Source organism: Lethenteron reissneri, chromosome 38 (genome assembly GCF_015708825.2).
Source record: "Lethenteron reissneri isolate LAM-NWPU_2019-01 chromosome 38, ASM1570882v1, whole genome shotgun sequence".
NCBI classification, from domain to species: Eukaryota; Metazoa; Chordata; class Hyperoartia; order Petromyzontiformes; family Petromyzontidae; genus Lethenteron; species Lethenteron reissneri.
The window spans coordinates 11,407,564-11,431,469 of NC_083816.1; the positions used below are offsets into that span (position 1 = coordinate 11,407,564).

The following is a 23,906-nucleotide window of genomic DNA, read 5'->3' on the forward strand; positions in this document are numbered from 1 at the left end:
GATAGAAGGGTAAAAAAACAATTATCATTGTGTTTCCTATTGATTCCTTCTGGGTTTCCGGGGCCCAAGAGTCGAGACGCTCTGCTTCCGTCCCCCCTCTTGCCCCGGCGATTGACCTTCGTGATGGCCTCCTGTGTGCTCCGCTGTCGCAGGTGCAGATCTACGGCTACAGCCAGGAACACCACAGCAGCTTCGCCGCCGCGATGAAGGCGGGCGGGAACATGGCAGCCCTGTCCATCCTCTTCGAGGTGCCACGGGGCCCAGGGGAAGCCCTCGCACACAAACACAAAGACCCCCCCCGTGTAGCCTGTCAGCGAGCACCCATGACGACACACGAGGGGTGGGTGGGCAACTTCCACGAGTGGCGATGCTCACACACCACACTAGGTACTCGTTTGAGGTCGAGTCGACCTTGGGGAAGCCCAGGACCGGTTCACATTGTCGTCACTCGTGTTGGCCGTGAGCGGGAATCAAACTCGGGTCTCCAGGTTCGTAGCACAGCGTAGCGCTAACCGCTACACCACCGCTCCTCACGCGCGCACACACTGTGCCAGTTGGAAATTCGTGAAGCCTGGCAACCCGAGCTTAGTGACTTTGGGCTTTGCCTGGGTCACCTGAACCCACAATGAGTACGGAGCTCGTATGGTGAATATCGACAATCTCCGATTAGCACAGTTGGCTACGTACGGTGCGAAAGAAGTTAAACGTACAGTACATGCACTGGACAACTGTGAGAAAGAGCTTCATAGCTCATCGGATTCCTCCAGTCTGAACATATTCTCATTCTGGCATACAGCATTGGAGATACAAAGTTGGCCGGGTGCACTTGGCCCGCTGATAACTTCTTGGCAAAATATCGCGCTGAGCAGGTGCTCGTTAACAGCAATCTCCATCTTCTTGTTTCTTTCGGTAAAGTCACGTAGAAGGGAAATAATAAAATAATAAAAATAAAACATAATAAAATAATTCTCACGACGTTTCGGCCACAACGCAAGCAGCCGTCCTCAGGTGAAGACCAGGTCTGTCGGGGAGACAACGTCTTCACCTGAGGACGGCTGCTTGCGTTGTGGCCGAAACGTCGTGAGAATTATTTTATTATGTTTTATTTTTATTATTTTATTATTTCCATTATACGTGACTTTACCGAAAGAACCAAGAAGATGAATCCCTGCAGTCACGAAAGCTTTAAATCGAAAGCAATCTCCATGTCAGTCTATAGATCTAGACAGGGCTGCTTGGTCTCTGTTGTCACCAGCATACAATTTTTTTTAAATCAACTCTCGTTTTCACTCCCTTTCTGAGCATTTTTTGTTACCGTATGCATACATCATTCCCAAAATCACGAAGGAATGATAAATAAGTTTCTGATTCCTCAAATAAATTGCACACTTCTTACGTGGCAGTCGTTATTCGTAATAAATGTGAGAGCTCGCCACGTTCAATAAATATGAAACTAAATCCAATTGGAATTAATCGGGCAAAGCGACCGTAGACTTACCTATTGTTTACGCTTTGTTCCTTTGCTGTACTTTATGTCCCTCGGTCAGCGTTCTCGATGGAATTGGTTCAATCCAACGATAGCACTTCGAAAGAATCAACACTGTTTTTGGTTAAGATTCAAATGTAGAGTACTCGGGAAAAGCGTTTGACTTTGGAGGATGTAATTCGCAAATTTGTGTCATTCCAGTCGAACGCTGCATTTGGTGACGTCATTTTTTTGTCTCTTCAATTTTTAGATCGCAAAAGACAACAACAGCGCTTACATCCCCCTGCTCGAGGCCGTCAAGAGAGTTTGCCAGCCGGGTATCCACGTGCACGCCACCCCATTCTGCGCGTTCACCGTATCGCTGCGACCATTGCCACGGCATAACGGTCGGCGCGCTGGACTTGCCGTCCATCGGTCTGTCGGATCAAAACTCCCGGGCGCGGAAGTTGAAACAGCGGCGGCGCGAGTTTTGTTAAATTTCCCCCCCCTCCCTTTTCCACGCCGCCTTTGTCCACCAGGCAGTATTCATGGGTATGCCACCGGCAGGTCGGTCACGTGTGGTGGGGTAAAGTGTGGGCGCTGCCACCTCCGACATCCGGCCTGCGTGGTAGAATAGTGGGACAAATACGCTGTGGATGGGGGCAGGAGGGGGGTGCTTTAGAACTCCCTCCAGTGAAGGCCATTCTGCCAGCAGGATAAGCAAGCAGTTGAGCGAGCAATTGCAGGGCTGCTCCTTTATCTTTCAACACAACACGCGAGTTCTTTTTATCCGGAGGTTGCTCCATTGGGGTGACGGAGCCAACTCATTTTCAGGGAGCGCGCCTGAAAAAAGCCAACACACGTACAGAGAGGGATATTCACCCCAAAGGTTCGCACAGACGCTGTGCTGCCATCTCGCGGCTGCCTCTCTGCCCTAGCAGGTTCACGACGCTGCGTGATCCACAAATCCCTTTGCCCGGTGGTTTCGAGGCGCGTGTCTGACACGCGGCTGCCACTGATGCCTGACTCGTGGCAAAGCGTAGAGGGGCGACATCTGGCGTCGGGTAAGGGAGGCCAACAATAGACATTCTGTTTGTATCATCTTTTGGAGTTGTTCCATGGTGCTCTGTTGGCCGCAGGAGTTGAGGGACTGTGATATATTTTCCTATTCATATCATCATCGTAATAATAACGACATAATAAATCCAAAAATATACCCATGAAAGCTGCACGGAGAGTGGAGACTCTTTTTGTTTTGCAGGAGGGTCCTGCATTGGGACGTTGACCGCTGTCATTAACGAGGGTTAGGCATGTTTGAGGACACTGGAGTGCCCAGAGAAAGCCCATACATACGAGGGGCGGCGCTTGGTAAACTGCCCAAACTTAAACGACCTGGAAAGCTCTGGCGGTCACTCACCTAAGCTCTGGCCAGGTTCAGCTCCGTTTGGCTTTGCAGATTGAACGAGATTGGACCCACTTATGGTGATTTCAGCGGTCTCATTATTATTATTATTTCGTTATGGTTCAAAGTTGGTCAGCGACATGTAAATGTTAGCGCGGAGGTTGGTGAGTGAGCCAGTCGACGTCTCCCACTAACCGGCCCTAGCCAGTGGTGGAAAATCCACAGTCCTATGGCAGGGGTAGGTCTATCCACAAAACCACTTTTTTATTTCCTCACAAAATGGTACTCGTTTTATCAACCGCGGAGGACGGATGGGCTGCGTCAACCTCCAAGCGCGATTTGAACCCGCGGCCTTCCGACCGCGAGCCGCTCGCTCTACACGCAGAGCGCAACGCCGGCGGATCGGCCGGGCGCCCGTTTCCGTCGTGACCGATCGCTTCTGCGCGTGGCGGTGCCCCCACACCCCTGCCCCCCCTGCCCCCCCTCCGTGGTGCAGACCTTCACGACAAGGTGAGCGCGTTCCGTCCCGCGGATCTGCTTCCCGAGTCCACGGACGAATTCTTCCGCTACTCGGGCACGACGACCACGCCGCCCTGCGCCCAGGGGGTGGAGTGGACCGTCTTCCCCCGGACGGTGCACATCTCCGCTCACCAGGTAAAGATCCAATGGCTCCATCCCCACCCCCCCCCCATTCTCGTAACTCCGGGAGCAACTGTGCTGTGGTGCAAAGTTCACACTCGTAATGTCTCCTTCACATTCGCACACTCTTTTGTTTGGATGTCAAAATTCTGATTCGAAAATAAGACCGATTGGTTCAATGGACAGTCGTCCCAGTCAAATAAACATGTGTATTTCTGTTCAGCTAAGGGATGCTGCCATAATGTCAGGGTTAGCGCTCTGGATTTTTAATCCAGAGGTCGCCGGTTCGATCCTCCGGCGCGGTCGTTGAAACATTTTCGTAGAATATGACTCGACGGTTCTCAATAGCGGCGCTGCGATGTGTTGTTCTCTGCGACGTGTTGTTCTCTGCGACGTTCAGCGTAATCGCCTCCACGTGCTCTAAGCTCACGGCAAGTGGAGAGAAACATTGGATGGTCATCTAAACCAAGGCGCCACGGTGGCGAGGTCTATATTTGGAGCTTGCATGTTCTCCCCGCGGTCGCATTGATTTTTCTCCAGGTCCTCCGGTTTTTCCTTCCACATTTAGAAACGTGCATTTAGAAACGTCGTGAGAATTATTTTATTATGTTTTATTTTTATTATTTTATTACTTCCCTTCTACGTGACTTTACCAAAAGAACCAAGAAGATGAATCCCTGCAGTCACGAAGGCTTTAAATCGAAATTTAGAGTATTAGTTTAGTTTGGTGTGCACGAAACAACCCACGCCGTCGAAGTTCTCCGGCCGTGCCACGCGGTGACGATCGCGATGGCTCGAGTCGAACCTCGCCCCGCCGTAGACTGCGACCGAACGGCCCTGAACGTCAATTTCCCCGTCGCGCCCTGTGCCGCGCAGCTGGAGGCGCTGTACGGCGTGCTCATCATGGAGCGCGCCGGCTACGCCATGCTGCTCGAGTACCTGCAGGACAACTTCCGCCCGCCGCAGCCGCCGCCGTCTGGCGCCGACCTCGTCCGCTACCGCCTGGGGCCCGCGACGCCTCCCACCACCGAGGCACCGCCAGCGCAAGGTACCGTGCACGGCTCCCGAGGAGCGGATCGACGATGACGATGATGATGACGATGATGATAATGATGACGACGACGATGATGATGATGACGACGACGACGACGACGACGATGATGATGATGACGACGATGATGACGATGATGACAACGATGACGATGATGATGACGATGATGACGACGACGATGATGATGATGACGACGACGATGATGATGATGACGACGATGATGACAACGATGATGATGACGATGATAATAATGATGACGATGATGATGATGACGACGATGATGACGATGATGATGATGAAGACAATGATGATGACGACGATGATGATGGCATCGCGCGTTGCTTGGGACACGCTCCACAGTTTTCCGAGTAAATAAGCTCTGTCTTTCAGATGTGATGGGATATTTTGGACAATCAAAAAATATATTTTTGTTTTGGATTTGTTCCAAAAGGGGAGGTGACATCACCGATATGGTGCATCTTCCAGATGTTTTACGGCCAAAATGGTGTTGTCAAGTGGCGTCGCTTTTGTGAGCCCAAAGACACCGAAATATCCACTGTCATGTACATGACCCGCCATCTCACAAAAAATACGAATTTTTCTTAAAAATTCAAAATCCCAATAATTTTTCATCCCCAACCACACGCATACACAATCTCTGCTCTCACCCCTCCCCTGTCCCTGACGCGTCCTCCTCTCATCCCCGTCTCGTGCCCGTGTCGCCCCATCTCCGATCTCCCGCCGTGCGCAGTGTGCGCCAACGAGCCACGCAACGTGACGGCCCGCGCTCACAACGAGACGACGGGCATGGTGATGTGGGAGCGGCCCGCCGCCGTCTACGCTGCCACCATCGAGCGCTACGCCGTCACGTGCCGCAAAGAGGGTGGTGACTCCCCCGTGGAGCAGTTCCTCACCGAGGGGGAGCAGGACACGGTGAGAGGCTGCCTCCCCCCCCCCCCCCCCCCATTAAACCAATAAGCGGTCCTCAACTATTCAGCGCGCATCACAAGGAGTGAACTCAGACGGGATCCCCCCCAGAACGCGCAAGCCTGCATGAAATCCACGCACGAAATCCACGCGCGAAATCCACGCGCAAAATCCACGCGTCCAGAAAGCCGCCCTTGATTTGTCGCCCGTCAAGCTTTCTTTTGACGACGCGGCTGTCTGCGCGGCGTCTGGTCAGGGCGCCATCCTCGGCGAGCTGCAGTGGGGCTCCGTGTACTGGGTGGAGGTGCAGGCCGTGTGTGCGGGGACCCACGCCGGGCCACCGAGCCCGCCCGTGCGCCTGGAGATGAAAGGTGAGAGGGGTGCGCCGCGCTTGCACACGAGGGGGCTTGCCGCTCCGAGCCGCCGTGGAGCCCGAATGCTGCTGCCCTGTCATTGATTCCCACATGCCTGACTGTGCATGGTTCCTGCCAATACGCGTACCACTTAGCTGCCTGTATTTCGTGCGTGTGTCAACCTAGCGTACCTGCTGACAACCAACCTGCCTGCCTGTGTAGCTACCTACCCATCCACCTACCTCCGTACATAACCCCCCACCCGCCCCCACAAGCCCCCATCCCCCTAACTGCCGAATGTAATTTGGCGTAAATTGCAGCTGTGAAAATTTAAAACGTCGATTTAAGAGACACGTCGGTGACACGCAACTGTGCTGCTGAGCACGTGGGAGTGTGTGGTGACGGTGTCGATGCAAGGGACCTCGGAAGTAGTTCTGCGGTGCCACCTCCGCACAGAGTTTCTCTCACTCGGGGTGATTCACTGCTCTGCGAGAGCTCCGAGTGGATCGCTCCTCTCGCGACATGGCACTGACGGCACGGTTGTAAAAATATTGGGTGGGGGGGGGGGAATGTGGAATAATGAAATGTTACACTGACGGTGCACATTGGGGCCGAGTGTGCGAAACTTGTCCGTGCATAAGACTTAAGGTAAGGTCAAAGGTTATTCTTTCCGGCAACTTGCAACGTGCACCGCTTTCCCGTGATTGGATCCTGCATTCCCTTCCCAGAATTCTGTTCTGTGCAAACGCCCGCTGTCATTGGATGACAGCGCTGTTGGCAAGCAAGGTGTGCAATGTGTTTTAAACAATTAATTTCAGCGGTTTGTAGATACATTTTAATCCGTGCTTCATACTGGCCTTCCTCAAAATCGGCGTTTCACACTTTTATCTGTCGAATGGTTTCCACTAAATTGAGCCTCATCAGCAATGTGCGGCCACATGAGCCAATGTTGCCGTGTGCTTTGTAGTTATTGGAGGGAGCAGCCTACTTTGAGCTATGTGGGGCCCAACATGCAGTGGGTTTTCTTCATCACAACAATTTTCTGATGGAGAGAAAAAAAAAGAGTGAAACATTTTTTTTTACCACAGCAACAGGTGTGTGGGCCCACATTGCCAAGAAATTCAATAATGAATTTAAGTCCACAATAACACACGTGATAAATTCAATTTAGGGTTATCATTTTCACGAGCAAATGATAACGATACCACATTGCACACGTGTGTTTTTTTTTTACGTAGGCTTTCTTCTTCATTTCTGTTATCATTTGCATTGCATGTGACCCATTCTGCATGTGTTTTCTCTCTTGACAATGCCAGTGGCAGACCAAAACTAAATAACCTCCACACAACAGACATGGACAAGTCCAGCCCATCTGCGTACATCTCATCTTGCTCACTTGGCTGAAGACTCCTCCATCATTGTTGTTGTTGTTGGACGGGGGTGTTTAACTTTGGGAACCACTGTGGTCTGTTGCTGCCATTGAATATGTATTTCTCGAATACTTCAGCTCCTGTTGGCTAAGTGTCGCTAGCAAATCCGTGCTACCAAGGCGATTAAAACATTTCAAAGTTGGCACTTTCATTGCATGTACCTTTCTTCCTTGAACAAGGCCGTATGCTGGACTCAAAGTCGGGAGGTGCGCCAATTAAAATCTGGGTTCGGGGGGGTCCACTCGGCCCATCTAACGTCGAGGGTCAATAAAATGGGTACCGCTTTGTGGGAAGTCAGCAGTTGTCATCCTATGGAGAGACTGGTCCTCGCCATTTGAATGTGGATTTTCCACACCTAAATGAAGGCTGCCACACTGATTTAAGCAGGGAGAGATTTCGGCCTTTCGCGGGCGGTCGAGGAATACGAAATGAGTTGCAAACCCGTGAAGGAGCTCTTTTATCGCTGTACCTTGGTAGCCAAAACCAGTTCATTGCTTTAACAGTGAGCAACAGCACCAATAAAGACAAATTAACATATTCAATCACAGCGGTTTCATCTCCATTTGTACGTGCGTGCGTGCGCGCGTGTGTGCGCGTGATGCCTTAACATCTCCATCCATTAACCCATGTGGCGTTTCTGTGTGCGCGCGCGAGTAGACGCGTGCGTGTGAGCGTGTACACACACACACCCCCGCGTTCAATCTCTGACCAAGTGCAACACAAATGTGCAAATTGGTTTCTATCTGAGCCCTTAGGCGTCCGCTAGGTTGAACGAGTTTAAAAAGTAACAACCTGTGCGGTGTGCTCAGGGGCACCGGCAAATAGAGAAATAAGTGTGGCTTTGCGTGCGTGTGGTGGCGACCACAGCACCCGCTGGCACGTGCGCCGTTCTGGCCTTAATAGGTGCTCGCCAACAGCACTCGCTGTTCGCGAGCACCTCGACGAAGAGACTGGGGAATCGTTGTGCTTGCGTGCGGGTACGTGTGTGTTTGTGTACACAGTCATTTTACCCTAACTTCACCGTGCCACTGTGTGGATAGCGCGTGCGTGAGGAGCGAGCGAGCGAGCGGGCGAGGTGTGTGCGTACTGGTCGGAGCTGTTCATCCTCCATTGCTCCCTCTTGAAGCCACCATTCTCCATCACCTCCTTGCCTCTGGATGGAACAATTATTGCTGGGTTGGGACCCGGAATGCAGGATTGCTTCACGTCTAGCCACAGACCACGTGTTAACTTGGTCACTTTCGACCGCGCAGCAAATTCAAGGTAATAGTCTTTCAAGATTGATACGTGCATCACCGTCGCTCCCGTCACGAATTGCATTTACCTGTTTTCTCTTTTACGGGAAAATTGGTCGATTCATTGAGCTAAGTGGGTTGATCGTTACTCTTCTAAAAGGGTTGTTTAAATATACATGTTTCCATTGTTTAAGAACGTTTCTGTGAGCCGATTTAAATTAGATTTGACCTACAAGTCGGGAATGCTTTGAAATAGACTAATGTTTTATGATTTATGAAATATATTCATGTTTTTCAAACATTAACATTGGTCAAAATTCCAGTCGCAAAAAATATTAGCCGCTGATGTAGAAAATAGCTCATGGAAGTAAATATTATAAATACACTATTTCTACAAGTTTAACAATTATGAAGTCATATAACAAATGATCAGTGGAAACATGAATGTAAGAAGTTGCAATATATACCATCCTTTACATGTCAATTATATCTATGGTTATAACCAGTACTGAACTGTGCATGAATCTAAGATCTAACAGCATGTGTGCTTCTACATTGGTCTCACTGGCATTTCTCGTGGCGCCTATAGATATTCAAGAGAGCGGCGTGGAAGGGGTCATGGAGCTGCTGACCTACACCGAACGTGGCCACACCACGGAGAAGTTGTCGCAGAACACAGTGGGAGAGGTGCGGAAGCAGTACTCCACCGCGACCATCGCCATCATCATCATCACCACCGTCGTCATCATTAACGCACGGCGCCGCTAGAAAACTCATCGGAGAGCCGTGCGGCACAACCGCCCAATACCTATGCGGTAGAATCATCGATTTAAAGCTTTCGTGACTGCAGGGATTCATCTTCTTGGTTCTTTCGGTAAAGTCACGTAGAAGGGAAATAATAAAATAATACAAATTAAACATAATAAAATAATTCTCACGACGTTTCGGCCACAACGCCAGCAGCCGTCTTCAGGTGAAGAACAGGTCTGTCGGAAGACGGCGTCTTTTTTATTATTATTTTATTATTTCCCTTCTACGTGACTTTACCGAAAGAACCAAGAAGAAGGTAGAATCATCGTTAAGCACCCGCTCGCAAACGTGGCCGGGCGCGCCGCACACGTTGTAAGCCAACGCCGGAGTAGGTGGATAGCGCAGAGAGCATCGTCTTTGTGAGACGAGACACCAGCCGGGAGGGCTGTGAGGTGGGCCGTAGGAGACGGTCCAGGCATGTATGGTTGGTGTAGAGTTATTCCTATTCCTAGGTTTTTTCGGTAAAGTCACGTAGGTAAAAAATAATAATTAATAAAAGTTTTAAAAAATCACGACGTTTCGGAGGCAACACAAGCTTCCGTCTTCAGGTGGAACAGTCACAGCACGATAGCTGTATCAAGTTTTTTACCTACGTGACTTTACCTAAAAAGCCTAAGAATATGAATCCTTGCAGTCACGAAAGCTTCAAATCTAGGATTAATGGTGTTGAGTTGTTCTTACTTCGTTTGCGGTGGGTTTTCTCCAGGCACTCTGTTTTTCCGCTCCATGCATCAAACACTCAATGGAGGGTGCCAGTTGGTGTGTTGTGAATATTAAAGTCGTTGAAGTGAATCTCAGACTAATATGTTTATCCCTCCTGAAGTTGCAAAGTGAACCGACTAAATTGTTGCGCCGCTAATTTACCAACGGTCATTCTAGTTTTGACAACAACGAATCAGATTACTTGCAGTAATTTTATGCGTGCAGACAAGGTGATCACGTTGCCAACTTAAATATCGATGTTTTGTTTTATTTTGTTTTCTGTCTGAAAGGTTATGGAAACGTCTGCAGAGGAAGACCTAGAAACCGTGAGACCCGAAGTCCATTTTGTTGTAAAAACGACCTCCGTGAACCGCAAGCTGAACCCCATCCGTGGCGCCGCCGCCGCCATCGCCACCTCCTCGCCAGCGCCGACGTCCGCCGTTCAAACCGAACGCGCCGCCTCATCCTTGCAAGGCCCAACAGATGACAGCGCAGCCCCAGTAGCATTCTCCACGACACCTTCTCCTCCTCCTCCTCCTGCGCACGGCGCGACCAACCCAGGTAACACGACCGCGGCGCTCTTTGGATCCACGGTCCCCGGCGAGATTTCGAAAGTCGCTGTCGTGCAAGCAACACCGTCGCCAGCCACCATCGCCGCAGAGCCGGCGCCCGTTACCCACGACGCACCGCGGCAGACGAGTTTCGGCGACACGTCCGACGAGACGTCCACCCTCGCGGCGCCCCGTACGCACGCGCCTCGTCGTCCGGGAAATGAAGGCGGCCGCGGCGGCACCAGCTCGCCGCCTCCGAGCGTCCGTTCCGCGAGCACCGCCGGTCCGCAGCCGAACCACGACGCCGTTTCTCCGTCGTCGCGCACGGCCGGCGTCCTGGGGGGCGGCCCCCTCGACGCTCCCGCGCGAGCCGAGGGCACGACGAGCTCGCCCACCGTTTGGCGGGAGGATTTGTCGACGGCGCACGAGCCCGGCCGGCGGCGTGGTGCGGGCGCAGGCGGGGACGAACGCACCTTCGTCACGACCGCATCTCAAGGGCTGACGGGCTCAGAGCCGAGGCGAGAGAATCAAGTCTCCAATCCGTCCGGGAACGATCCACCAGATGCAACCCCTTCACAAACGCCCTCAGGAAAACCCGCTGTCGCAAACAACATCGATTCAACTTTTGGGAGCGATCACGGCAAAATGATTGGTGTGACAACAGGTACACATTCTTTACCACCTCCGCTTTCAGGAACCTTGGAAATCTTTCCCAAACGGGTGGTCTCTGTTTCGGAACATTACCCCATGTCCTTCATTCCGCAACGTGCGGATAAAGTAAATGACCCATTCCAAACCTCTACGCCCTTGAGCACTCCGCAATCTCAGAGCCTGAGCGGATTGTCCCATCACTCAGAAGAATCAATTTTCGCCTCTAATGATATACACGCCACAGATTTGCAATCGGGTGACGGGTTATCTTATATTCACGAGCTCCATGGCTCGGCTGTGGCTTTCATCACGTACGGCAGAGCTTGGGATCTGTCTTCGGAGGTCGGAAGGAGTGCTACGACCACCGGGGGAAGTAGCACACTCGCGTCATCCAAACCCAGTGTCGATGTGCCGTCGTTGCAAAGCAGCAGTGCGTCGTACCACCCTGCGAGCTCGGAGAAGGTGGAGCTAAAGACGAGTTCCCTAAACCTGCAGCCGTCGCTTGCTTTTGATGCTTCCCCGGGAACTTTCGCTGCTGAGTTTACGACAGCTCGGTCTGGTCCGTCCGTGTCTGTAGCACAATCATCATCACCATCGTCGTTGTTGTCATCATTATCATCGTCATCGTCATCACCACCTTCATTGTGGTTGTCAACTTCATCACTGCAGCACGCTTCCCTGCCTGTAACCGGCTCCCCCGATGTGTCACAAGTCTCACGTGTGACCCCAGACCCTAGCTTCAGTGTGCAACCCGCTGCTTTCACTGCTACCGAACCTTCTGGCTTCCCACGGACACACGCTGTGCATACTCACCACCCTGTTGCCGCTTCGCACTCGCCCATGGGCTCCCCGAGCGCTGACCCAAATCCCTCCGGAAGCACGCTGCCCGCGACCGCTTCTAATGCTGCGACGAGTCCGGATCACTCCCAAGCTTTCTAGAGTAGAGGGCTCCACTACTCTTGCCGCCGCCTCCGCCGTCGCTGCTGCTGCTGTCGATCCGTCCGTGCGCACGTCCGGCTCTCCGGCGTTGACGGGCGCGTCGGAAACGGCCGCGCTTTATTGGGCGTCGCGCCGCGAGAGCGGCGGTGTGCTGAGTACGGTGGCCGCGTCTTTGCCTACAGAGCCGTCCGCGAACGTCACGCCGTTACCCTCGCGAGCGGCGGCCGTCGCGAAAGCTGTGTCCGGAGACGAAGGAGCGCAGTCGTCGACGCAAGAGATGGGAAGTTCTGACACAACTACCTCCGCTTCTTCCTCCGCTGGTTATGATGTCAAAAAGCTCAGCAATGCTGCTGGGTCAGCGCCGGAGCTAGCCGAAGAGAACTTTCTGCCGAGCGAATCCAGCGCCGTGGAAGTCACGGCAGCCAAAGACGAAACCACGGCGGTGGCGCACGGCAGCAGCGGGCGAGGTGGCGACGCGACCGAGGACGACGCCGGCGACGGCGTTGGCGGCGGAGCAACAAAGACGACGGAGTCCGTGGTCGGGGAATCGAGCCGAGCCGACGCCGTGGCTCCGGATCCGGAGTCGTACGCCTCTGGGGAGGAGCGGGATGGCGAGACCAGCGCCGGCACGCTGCCCCCCGCGCCCTTATCCCCCACGGGAGCGGATCCCTCGGTGACGGGAATCACTCAGGAGGAGGCCGGAAAGGCCGTCTTGGGCGACGATCGTCAGTGGACCGACGCGCCGAGGAAAGGAGAAGAGATTGTGCGGCAATCGGAGAACGTGCTGGAGTCACTCCCCGCGATTCACACCGAGGTCATTGAGAGCGTGACCTCTAAGGAGCTCGACATAGGTGAGTGCCGTCGGCGGATTGGTCCACAGGACGTCAGCCTCGACCAGAACACGGCCCCTTGGGGCAGGGTCGGCTCCGTTATAAACGTTGCTCGATAAATTGTGGCTTGGGCAGGCGCCTGCACGTGCGGTCGTCCAATCGGACTCTGGGCGATGGCTACTGCTGGGTCTTGACACGCGTGTCTAGTTTGTACGGCCATTTTTGTTTTGTCAGTCAGCTGTGGGTCACGGGGGTTATTTGACCACAGACCACCTCGCTGGTCAGCATGGGTTCGTGAAGGTGGAGAGCGGAGTCGTGAAGGTGGAGTCGTGAAGGTGGAGAGCGGAGTCGTGAAGGTGGAGAGCGGAGTCGTGAAGGTGGAGAGCGGAGTCGTGAAGGGTAAAAGCGCAGTTGTGTTAAAAGAGCACAAAAACGTGGGTTGAGAGTCGCACCAAGAAGCGGCTTTTGTTGTGGCTTAGTGGTAGGAAATTGTGTTTACCAATCATGAATCAGGAGGACTCGCTGCATGACCCTGGAAGCGCTCTCAATGGGCGTGCGCTGCCGTCACACACCACGTGCAATCACAGGCGCGTGTCAAACAATGCATTACAAATGTTGACTTAAAGCTTTCATGACTGCAGGGAATTCATATTCTTTGGGTCTGTCGATAAAGCCACGTAGATAGAAAAATAATAATACATAATAAAATATCACGACGTTTCGATCGCAACACAAGCAATCGTCATCGGGTGAAAAAAGAGGGGGAAAGCTGCTGAGGCTGTTTATAAATGTTTAGAGATGGGCGGGGCAGCTAATGTAGGAGAGGTCTCCGTAACCGGCAGTAGGTCTACCCCAATCAAAGAGCTGTTTACAAAGGTTTAGAGATGCTTGTAAATGTAAGCTCGGAGAGAGCTAGGAAAGAGCCATCAACACATGGAGGTGGAAAAGGATGTCAAGCCGCCATTTACTAACACAGCTAACGGTGGCTGTGTTAGTGAATGTAACTCAGAAACGAAGCTGTCGGGGTGGCCATTGTATTGTGAGAGATTAGCATGTCAATGTAAGAAATGTGCTTGTAAATGTAGGCTCGGAAAGAGCCATCGCCACATGGAGGTGGAAAAGGATGGCAAGCCACTCGATATGTTTTCACCTGATGACGATTGCTTGTGTTGCGATCGAAAAGTCGTGATATTTTATTATTTGTTATTATAATTTTTCTATCTACCAAAGACCCAAGGAAAATGCATTACAACTTTTTGTAAGGATGCCTCAACTTGTCACTGGTAACCAAAAGTACATAATCATTGTACGGCGCAGCTTTGGCACTTTTCTACGATAAATCTTTTCGTATAAAATGCCCCTCACCGCAGTCAGCAGCGTGAACTTAATGTAGTGTATAGTGTAATAGTGCACTTGTACGCTCCTAAACTACCTTGCGATTGCACGTAACTTGACCCATGCTGCTCAATTGCCTTAGTAAGTCGTGTTCACGTAGTCAGCATCTTCATTTGTGTTGGCGACAGTCTTTAGTCGAATGGACGACGCAGCATGTCCAGTCGCAGTCGAGTCGTGGCCTGCGGGGTTCATTATTCGCTTAGTCTCGTCGACTAGAAGGGCCAAACATGAACTAAATTTCGATTTAAAGCTTTCGTGACTGCAGGGATTCATCTTCTTGGTTCTTTCGGTAAAGTCACGTAGAATGGAAATAATAGGTCTGTCGAGAAGACAGAGTCTCTGTCTTGCCGACAGACCTGTTCTTTACCTGAGGACGGCTGCTTGCGTTGTGGCCGAAACGTCGTGAGAATTATTTTATTATGTTTTATTTTTATTATTTTATTATTTCCATTCTACGTGACTTTACCGAAAGAACCAAGAAGATGAACTAAATAATTTCGTCATGGGACCTCCCTTGCCAGTATCAAAATATAATCGGTTTTACCCTTTCTGGCAATAAAACAGTTGTGTTAAGATGTTAAAACACCAAACAGAAAACTTTTGCAAGGAATCATGTCTGCGTTCACCACACATATACTTGTGGTGAACATGCAAACCAAAAACATGCGCTGGTAGTGCAGACATGATTCCTTGCAAAAGGTTTCAGTTTGGTGTTTTAACATCTTAACATAACTGTTTTATTTGCCAGAAAGGGTAAAACCTATTTTTATAAATAATCTCGGTCTGCGTCTTCATTCCGACGTGTTAATCTCATCTCGCCATAGTCAATTGGCACGCTCGATGATTTCCATTGACTAAAATAAATCAACCACTGCGGTTACGAATATATTCATCACATTTTTTTCTCGCGAAAATCAACACTCGCCTCGGGACCGAGGTCAGTCAAATAACGGATGCGGCCTGTGGGGTCAAATCTAAAAGAGCATTCAGTTTTGCAACTCTTCGTGCAGCAGTTGCATTGCAGCAAGATGATGGGCTATTCCCATGCTGTACCAAGGACCCTACCACAAGGCGGCAGTGCAGCCGCTGTCAATCGGTGTAACTCATGGGGGGGGGGACTATTCCAGGCATTGCGGCGGTGATCCGCGATTGTTCAAGTGAAATCGATTGCAGTCAGATCTCGATTTACGTCTCCACCCTTTTTCGTAGTTTCTCATTTACGCCGTCGCGTTAATCGCTTTGTTATTACCACCGCTACCCGAGTTTCGTCGCCTCAACCCCACACTCACGTCGCTGACCCATAGCTGTCAACCCCTTGTCAGTGCCCTGCCTTATTACAGACTAAATTCGGACCTTATTGGTCACCCCGTGCCCTTTATAAATCTCAACGTTCATCTTGCAAAGTCCCATCACAAGGCAGAAACACAAAAACACTTGCAAAAATTTATTTTTTAACTCAATTTCCCTGTACAAGAATGCAGGTAAACCGCGTGGGTCGACAGCTGTGCTGACCGCATCGTTGTCCATCCTCGTTTACTGTTGCTTCACTCTTCACCTCCACCACCGCCTACCCTGCTAATCGCTTCGATTTACGTTTCGATTATTATTATTGTTTATAGGCGCACGATGCAATGCATGGAATCATCAGTGTCATACATAATTATTTATGAATTAGTTTAGTTGTAAACAAATGCATTTAATGAGAGGCCATGGCACTGTACAGCCTTGTGTGTGTGCGAGCACTCGACAGCCCTTTGGCAATCCACTGCTGGATGAGGGCCTCCGCACACTGTTGGGGGTTATTTGACCATACTTCACCACGCTGGTCAGTGCGGCTCGGTGAAGGCAGCGAGCATAGACGTGTGCGCCATGTAAGTACATTACAGTATTGGCTCATTTGCTGCTATTATTATATCACACCTCAACAAATATGTGAATGTTTACGTTACATGCATGCGTATCGTATACGCAAAACTGCAAATGAGACACAGAAATGCAGAACGGTACTAAAAGGACCGTGCCAGCGGTTGTTTAAGCAAATTGCGACCTGCATCGTGACAATTCCTCGAGAGAATAATTTAATTATCTAAACAACGTGCACGGTAGAGGCCACACGATGTATGGAATCATACTACAGCACATTGATGATAATGCACCTGGGCCTTGAGCTGCGTTGACAATACAACTATTATATCAATATACACAGCCCAGTTAATTACATTTAACGTCTCTGTTAATTCACTTACATTATTAATGGAGAGGATGCGACTCATCACGTCATAACAGGATGCTTCGGTTAAGACGTACGATCTTCCCAATGCCTTTCTGAGACAGTGCAATGTCAATATCACCGCATAGCTCCTCATGGGGTCTCTCCAATTGACCTCCGTCACCCAAACATCCGGGCAGAGGGATTCTTAGCTCTTCGTCGTCATGATATATCCACTGCTGTGCGAAGGATTCCCCACATTTTTGCCATCTCTTGCGATCTTCTAATACCATAATACATCCCTCACTCATGCATAGTAGTCCATCTCTCACTCCATCTCTCACTCCTGCACGTGAGATGATCTCATCGTTCCATCTCCGCGACGGTCGTCCTCTCGGGGTGTATTCCTTCCTGAGGCCGCCGTCGCTTGCGGCTGTGTGCGCTGCCCAATCCCTCGTGTGCTTTACCTTACAGGCAAAGTGACGTCTACAATTTGCATTTGTTCTCCGATCCGTGTGTTCCTCCTCTTTCTGGCTCTCCGTGCAATTCCAAGCGTGCACCCCTCCACGTGTGTGTTCCATGTTCTTTGTCAATGTCCATACTTGGGATCCATATGTCAGTATTTGTCTCACTATGCTCCTCGTACTCAGCTATAGTGAATAATAAGGTTGTTTCTCCTGAAAGTGACAAGTCGTCCTTCCATGAAAAAATGGTTCGTATTCAGTTAAATTAACAAATAGACGATTAGCACAGTTGGCTACGTACGGTGCGAAATAAGTTCAACATACATTACATATTAATCCGACTCTTTAAGCCAGCAAAACCGAACAATGGTAAGCCATTGTAAATCGTGAGTATTATGCAATTGTTTAGGTATCATATGAAGCAGGTGTGATGAATAATTAGGTGTGTATCAATGCGCCCCCTTGCAATTAGATGAACGGCCATGATTTGGGATTGCAATTTAACTGAAGAATACATTTTTTCTTCTGATTTTGATAAATCTAGCAGCCTCTAGTGGCGGCAGGGATCACGTGAGTCCATTATGTAATTTGCACGAATAGTAAATAATTGATTTTGTTACACGCCCAAGTGTTGTCGTGGAGCGAGAGCAGTGTGTTCGGCGCTCTGCCCTATGAACCTCGACGACGTCTGAGTTTGATTCTCGACCGCATTCATCACAAGTGGCGAGTGACATCTGAAACTGCCCTGGGCCCCGTACTGCCAACCCACGCTTTACCACCAGCGTAGTAAGGTTTGGTCAAACAATCAATCCCCTTGGCCGACTTGGTGTGGGGAGATCTCCATCCAGTAGTGGAATGACTAAAGGCCCGTTCATTATTATTTTAAGAATTGATTTAAATAAATGAATCGTTTCACCGCTACACCACCTCTGATCGTGATAACAGCAAAATATTTCGAGAAAATAAAATAAATGTTCTCTACGGCTGCCATCGGAGAACCATGAGTCTCAGATGAATCTGCAGGGCACTGGACACCACTTTAGCCTATCGCTGTCAAATTTTCCATCTAAATAGTCCAGCATGACTTAACAAATAAACAAGCATAGTTGGCATCTATTACCAAAACAAACAAAAAAACTACATCTCGACGAATAAACCGGCCAGCTAGCGGGAACCCAAGCGGGTGTGCAGTTTTCATTTCGATTCAAGGGCTATGGGAACGATTCCCTGCCACGCGCAGAGTGGCTGCTGTTGACGTCTGCTGACTGCGAGGGGGCCGTGCCACAATAACCTCCCGTGCCTCTCGCACAGGCGGCGGGTTGTCAGGGCAGGCAGCGCGGCGAGAGGGAACGCCGTGTCCATTCACCAGTGGGGTTCGTCGCCTGGCGTCTCTCGCCACGGTGGCTAGGAGATGTTAACTACCTCGCCTGGTTTGCAGGAGGTCGTGGGTTCGCTCCAGACCCCAACGCCTGCTGTATATTTGGAATTTTGCGTTGTCTCTCTCTCCGTGGTCACGTGGACTTTTCTCCGGGTCCTCCAGATTTTTCCTCCAAATTGAGAATCAACAATCACGCGTTTAGAGTATTTGGCTGCTATACATTTCCACGTGATGAGCCACTTGGTTGAGCTATCATTTGTGGCCAGGTCGCTTCTGAATAAGAGCTGTGCGGCTCAGTGGGCCTTACCTGGTAAAACAAAAACGAGTAAAATATTTTAGTGTTCGTTTTCTCGCTGCCACCGTTCTCGCTCCCACGCTGCTCCCATCTCTCCACCGTCGCCCTCCCTCCCCGCGTCACCTCGTCACACCGTGCGTGTCGTCACCCCCCCCCCCCCCGCCGTCGTCTTCATCGTGATGACGCCACCGTGCGCTTGTGGCGTGTCGCCTTGCTGCCGAGGAGTTGTCGTCACCCTACGCACTGCCGTCACCCTAACCATCGTCGTGTCATTTCTCACCCCCATTCCCCGTCCCTCCATCGTGCCCCCCTCCCCCACCACTTCCACTTCACCGTGTTCACTTACTCCGCACGCTGCTGAGCGCGTGCGGTGGTGAGCGCCATCCTTTGTGCGTGCGTTGTGTGTACCTTCATTGCTCAATAAACGTTGTTTGTTCATCCCCCCGCTCCCTTGTAGTTTCATTCATTGGCGCGAGTCCGATCCCCGCTTCTGCATCACATCGCGTGCCCGTGTGTGCCTCCTCCCCTGCCGTGTCCCCTCTGTGCGTGCGTTGTGACATCTGCCCCGCACGTGTCTCGGTACACTGCGACAACTGTAACATTTGTTCTGCCGTGCGTGTCCATGCTAAGCGACTCATTTGCGATGCCGTACATTTCATTTAAATACGCGTTTAAGTGTTTCATTTGATTTCCACGTGTAAATTAGCCTATGTAACAAATGCTGTCTTTTGCATTGATGTGTTCTCGATTGTATATTATTATTCATGGCTGAATTAGAATTTCCAAAATCAAGATATGCATTCAGTTAGAAATATGGTATGCAGCTTAGCGAAGTCAAACCTTCATTCAAAATCCGGTGTAAAATACAACGAATTGTGATGTTAGAAATCCAGTTTCTTGATGCTCTCCCTCGAGAATAACTCTCAGACAATAATTGCAAGGTTCACTTGTGCGAAATTAAGATTGCCTGAGTTGCATGTATTACAAGCATCACTCTGCCTGTACGTTTTAAGATATCCGTGCGTTTTAAGAATTGCTTTGAATTTTACGGGTGCATTTGTTTCAAATGCTTATCCAAATAAATGTTTGGCAATTACAGTAAGGTTAGTTTAACACGTAGACTTTCGCGACCAATAGTATTCATAAAACAGTTTTTTTGGGTTAGATCGCGAAAGTATAAATGTGTCGTAACCCTCCACCACCCGACACTGCCAGTAGGGATTGTCACGTAAACAAAAACGCTCCAATTAGTTTATTACTTCAGTGTTGGAGAAGTAAACCCACAACATTTACAATCTGAGTAGTACGTACAGTAAGGTTGTTGCGCAACTTTGGGGTTTAATGACAATGAACTGAACATTTTATATTCGTGTACATTATATACATACACATTTGTACAATCCATGTCACATATGTCATGTGACATGCATGTGGACACGACAGGAATTGTATCTTCCTGCTTGGTTGTGAGGAGTAGACCAGTGTGTGGTGTTCAACCTATTCCTTGCCGTTGTTTGGTTTTTCTCATCATCTACAGTGTTGCATTTTAATCATAACCACTGTCATCACTCATTACTAAGAAATCCAAACTAATCATTAAACATCAGCCTCATAATTAACCAGATGCTACTCAAAGCGTTTCGCACAAGTGACGAGATGTTGAGGAATGTTACATTTCTTTGAGGCTTTAGCAATATATCCCAGCTTTTTGGGGGGAAAGTGTTCCTAAACAAATGTAATTAAGCTGAAATTGCTTATCGCAAAACAGCTGTTTGTGTCCAAACAAATGTTTGCTGACGCATTTAATTTGACCCGTCCGTGCAGTGCTACCGGATGGTTGGGATTTGTCAGCAAGATAGAACAAACCGATGCAATCTGTTAATCGGTGTACGATCACTGCAGGGCTGGATGTAATTACTCCTACGCGATCGCCTTGCTGTATAATTATGCCGCACGTTCGCGTGTGCCGATCATCGCTAAGAGAGAAGCCCTGCAGAGACATAAATGCGCCAGTCCAGCCCTACCTGCGCATGTGAGGTTACTTAGTGCGACCAGGACTCTTCTATCTTCGCAAGGGATGTTCACAATTATAAATCCCCCCCCCCGCCCCTCTGCTGCCACTGTTGCTGCCACTGAGTATATAATTCAGTTCCACCGTAATATTTGTTGGCCCGATTGTTGCTGGCAACACGTGTGTGTGTGTGTGGTGGTACCACAGCGGGAGCGGTGGTGTAGCGGTTAGCGCTACGCCGCGCTACGAACCTGGCGACCCGAGTTCAATTCCCGCTCACGGCCAACACCGGTGACAATTATCTGAACCGGGCCTCCCCTAGGTCGACTCAGCCTCCAATGAGTACCTGGTGCGATGTGTAGGCATCGCCATTAGGGAGACAAAGGTGGCCGGGCGTGGTGTTGGCCACCCACCCCCTCGTGTGCCGTGCCGGCCTTTATAGGTGCTCGCTAACAGCACTTGCCCCTACAGTCTGTTACAGGCTATACGGGGGATCTTTGTCTTTGACCACAGCTATCAAGTTAACATCATGGACGATTTCTCGTGTCTCTACGGTGCTGTATATATTCTGGTTCGCCGAACGTGGCAGCGCTCCACTCTCGGTCGTCAGATCGTGAATTCAAATCCTGGTTTGGGGTGGGCACCTGTTTCTGGTTGTCCCACGGGGGACTGACACCTGCCGTAGATTTTGTTTACGGGGCCTCTGGTTTCGCCCTCCACATTAAAAAAATAAAATGCCAACCGCAACATATCCACACGCGACGATGTCATGCCACTTCGATGAACTACCGTGCGTGGCCGGGTCGCCTCTGAAAAAAAAACATCCCGCAGCTCAGTGGGCTTTACCTGGCCAAAGTGAAACAGTCGAGCGAGGTCAGACCTTGGTGCATCACAGCCAGGGGCGAGGGGTCAGGATTCCAACTCTCATCCAGACAAAGCGACGGGACGACCGCGATGGAGCCACTCGGTGAGCGTTAAGCGGGGTGACCTCGTTGTGTCTCTGTGCGGCCGCGTGCAGGGAACATCAGCCACCAGCGCGGCGTGGACGTGGGGGGCAACGTCTTCGTGCCTCTGCTCGTCGTCTCGTCGCTCACCTTCCTCTGCCTCGTGCTGCTCATCTCCGTGCTCATCTACTGGAGGTGCGCGACGGAAAGCATCGACGCGACTCGTTCAGCGACGCTCGACGCTCGGCTATAACACTCGCCACACAACTATAATATTCCCCACTCAGCTATAACGCTGGCCACACGTATGTAGGCGCATGTAACAACCACTTGACGTTATTGATACCACTGATATCTGAACCAGTATTGGGCCTCTCCCCTAGGTCGACTCAGCCTCAAATGAGTACCTGTTGCGGTGTGTAAGCATCGGCATCTGGGGAGACAAAGGCGGCCGAGCGTGGCATTGGCCACCCCTCTCCTTCGCGTGACGTACCGGACTTAGTAGTTGATCGCGAACTGCACTCGCCACTGGAGTTTGTGAATTACTATGAGGGGGGAGGGGATCTTTGTCTGTGTGTCTGTGCGCGAGCTGTTCAATTTACCAGAAACAAACAGGCGACGGTGAATTCCAGCTGAGACAGAAACGGGAGAGCTGGGTTGAGGGCATTTTTAACCTGGATGGCCTCACGCATCCTTTAAAGTCGAATGTTTCCTTGGGGGGGGGGGAGCAGGGGCATGACAGCGAGCGTGTGCTTCCTAAATAATTGGCTGTTCCACCTTCGGGCAGCCCTGCCAGGGAGATTCCTCTCGCCTTTCTGTCGACGACAAATCCAGTGCGTTGTCAGAAGAAGCATCATCGGCTGCTCCGGAGGAGTGATTGAGCAGGATCGCGTCGCGTAGATTATCGGGAAGGAAGCGTGTGTGTGTGTGTGAACGTGTGCGTGTGTGTGTGTGTGAACGTGTGCGTGTGCGTGTGTGAACGTGTGTGTGTGAACGTGTGTGTGTGTGTGTGGACGTGTGTGTGTGTGTGAACGTGTGTGTGTGTGAACGTGTGTGTGTGTGTGGACGTGTGTGTGTGTGTGAACGTGTGCGTGTGTGTGTGTGAACGTGTGCGTGTGTGTGTGTGAACGTGTGCGTGTGTGTGTGTGAACGTGTGTGTGTGTGAACGTGTGCGTGTGTGTGTGTGAACGTGTGTGTGAACGTGTGCGTGTGTGTGTGTGAACGTGTGTGTGTGTGTGAACGTGTGCGTGTGTGTGTGTGAACCTGTGCGTGCGTGTGTGTGTGAACGTGTGTGTGTGTGTGAACGTGTGCGTGTGTGTGTGTGAACGTGTGTGCGTGTGTGTGTGTGAACGTGTGCGTGTGTGTGTGTGAACGTGTGCGTGTGTGTGTGAACGTGTGTGCGTGTGTGTGTGAACGTGTGCGTGTGTGTGTGAACGTGTGCGTGTGTGTGTGTGAACGTGTGCGTGTGTGTGTGTGAACGTGTGCGTGTGTGTGAACGTGTGTGCGTGTGTGTGTGAACGTGTGCGTGTATGCGTGTGTGAACGTGTGCGTGTGTGCGTGTGTGAACGTGTGCGTGTGTGCGTGTGTGAACGTGTGCGTGTGTGAACGTGTGTGTGTGTGAACGTGTGTGTGTGTGAACGTGTGTGCGTGTGTGTGTGAACGTGTGCGCGTGTGAACGTGTGCGTGTGTGTGTGAACGTGTGCGTGTGTGTGTGAACGTGTGTGCGTGTGTGTGTGAACGTGTGCGTGTGTGTGTGAACGTGTGCGTGTGTGTGTGTGATCGTGTGCGTGTGTGTGTGTGAACGTGTGCGTGTGTGTGTGAACGTGTGTGTGTGTGTGTGTGATCGTGTGCGTGTGTGTGTGTGAACGTGCGTGTGTGTGAACGTGTGTGCGTGTGTGTGTGAACGTGTGCGCGTGTGTGTGTGTGTGGACGTGTGCAAGGCCTGCTCTTGGTGGTGTGATTAAGAATAATGTTATTCATTTTTGTTGTAAGCCGCAAGATTACGTACTCGTTATAGGGTAGCACATTGAATTGTCGGCGTAGTTGATTCGCAACAGATAAAATATATATATATATCTGTGGCGTCTTAATGTCCAGTACTGGTGATATGGCCTCAGTTTGACTGCGTCTTGCGTTGGCACAGCGTGAGTTTTACTACCATGTGATGAAAGTGAGCGGGCTTGGGCAGAGAGCAGCTGGAAGAGATGGTGGCCGATGGATGAGAC

At 50.7% G+C, this 23,906-nt stretch overlaps 1 protein-coding gene across 6 annotated transcripts in view; it reads left to right on the top strand.

Moving 5' to 3' along the window:
* LOC133351669 (receptor-type tyrosine-protein phosphatase gamma-like) overlaps nucleotides 1-23,906 on the top strand; it is a 169,149-nt gene that overhangs the window by 100,864 nt on the left and 44,379 nt on the right. For 4 of the 6 annotated variants that reach the window (XM_061567057.1, XM_061567055.1, XM_061567054.1 and 1 more), the window contains 10 exons: nucleotides 153-248; nucleotides 1,737-1,803; nucleotides 3,364-3,521; nucleotides 4,383-4,554; nucleotides 5,309-5,490; nucleotides 5,741-5,855; nucleotides 9,092-9,189; nucleotides 10,305-11,229; nucleotides 12,338-13,006; nucleotides 21,756-21,876. In XM_061567057.1, coding sequence (XP_061423041.1) covers nucleotides 153-248; nucleotides 1,737-1,803; nucleotides 3,364-3,521; nucleotides 4,383-4,554; nucleotides 5,309-5,490; nucleotides 5,741-5,855; nucleotides 9,092-9,189; nucleotides 10,305-11,229; nucleotides 12,338-13,006; nucleotides 21,756-21,876 — 2,603 coding nt within the window. The remainder of the gene's footprint in view (nucleotides 1-152; nucleotides 249-1,736; nucleotides 1,804-3,363; nucleotides 3,522-4,382; nucleotides 4,555-5,308; nucleotides 5,491-5,740; nucleotides 5,856-9,091; nucleotides 9,190-10,304; nucleotides 11,230-12,337; nucleotides 13,007-21,755; nucleotides 21,877-23,906) is intronic. The other 2 variants (XM_061567059.1, XM_061567060.1) reach the window with 2 other exon arrangements.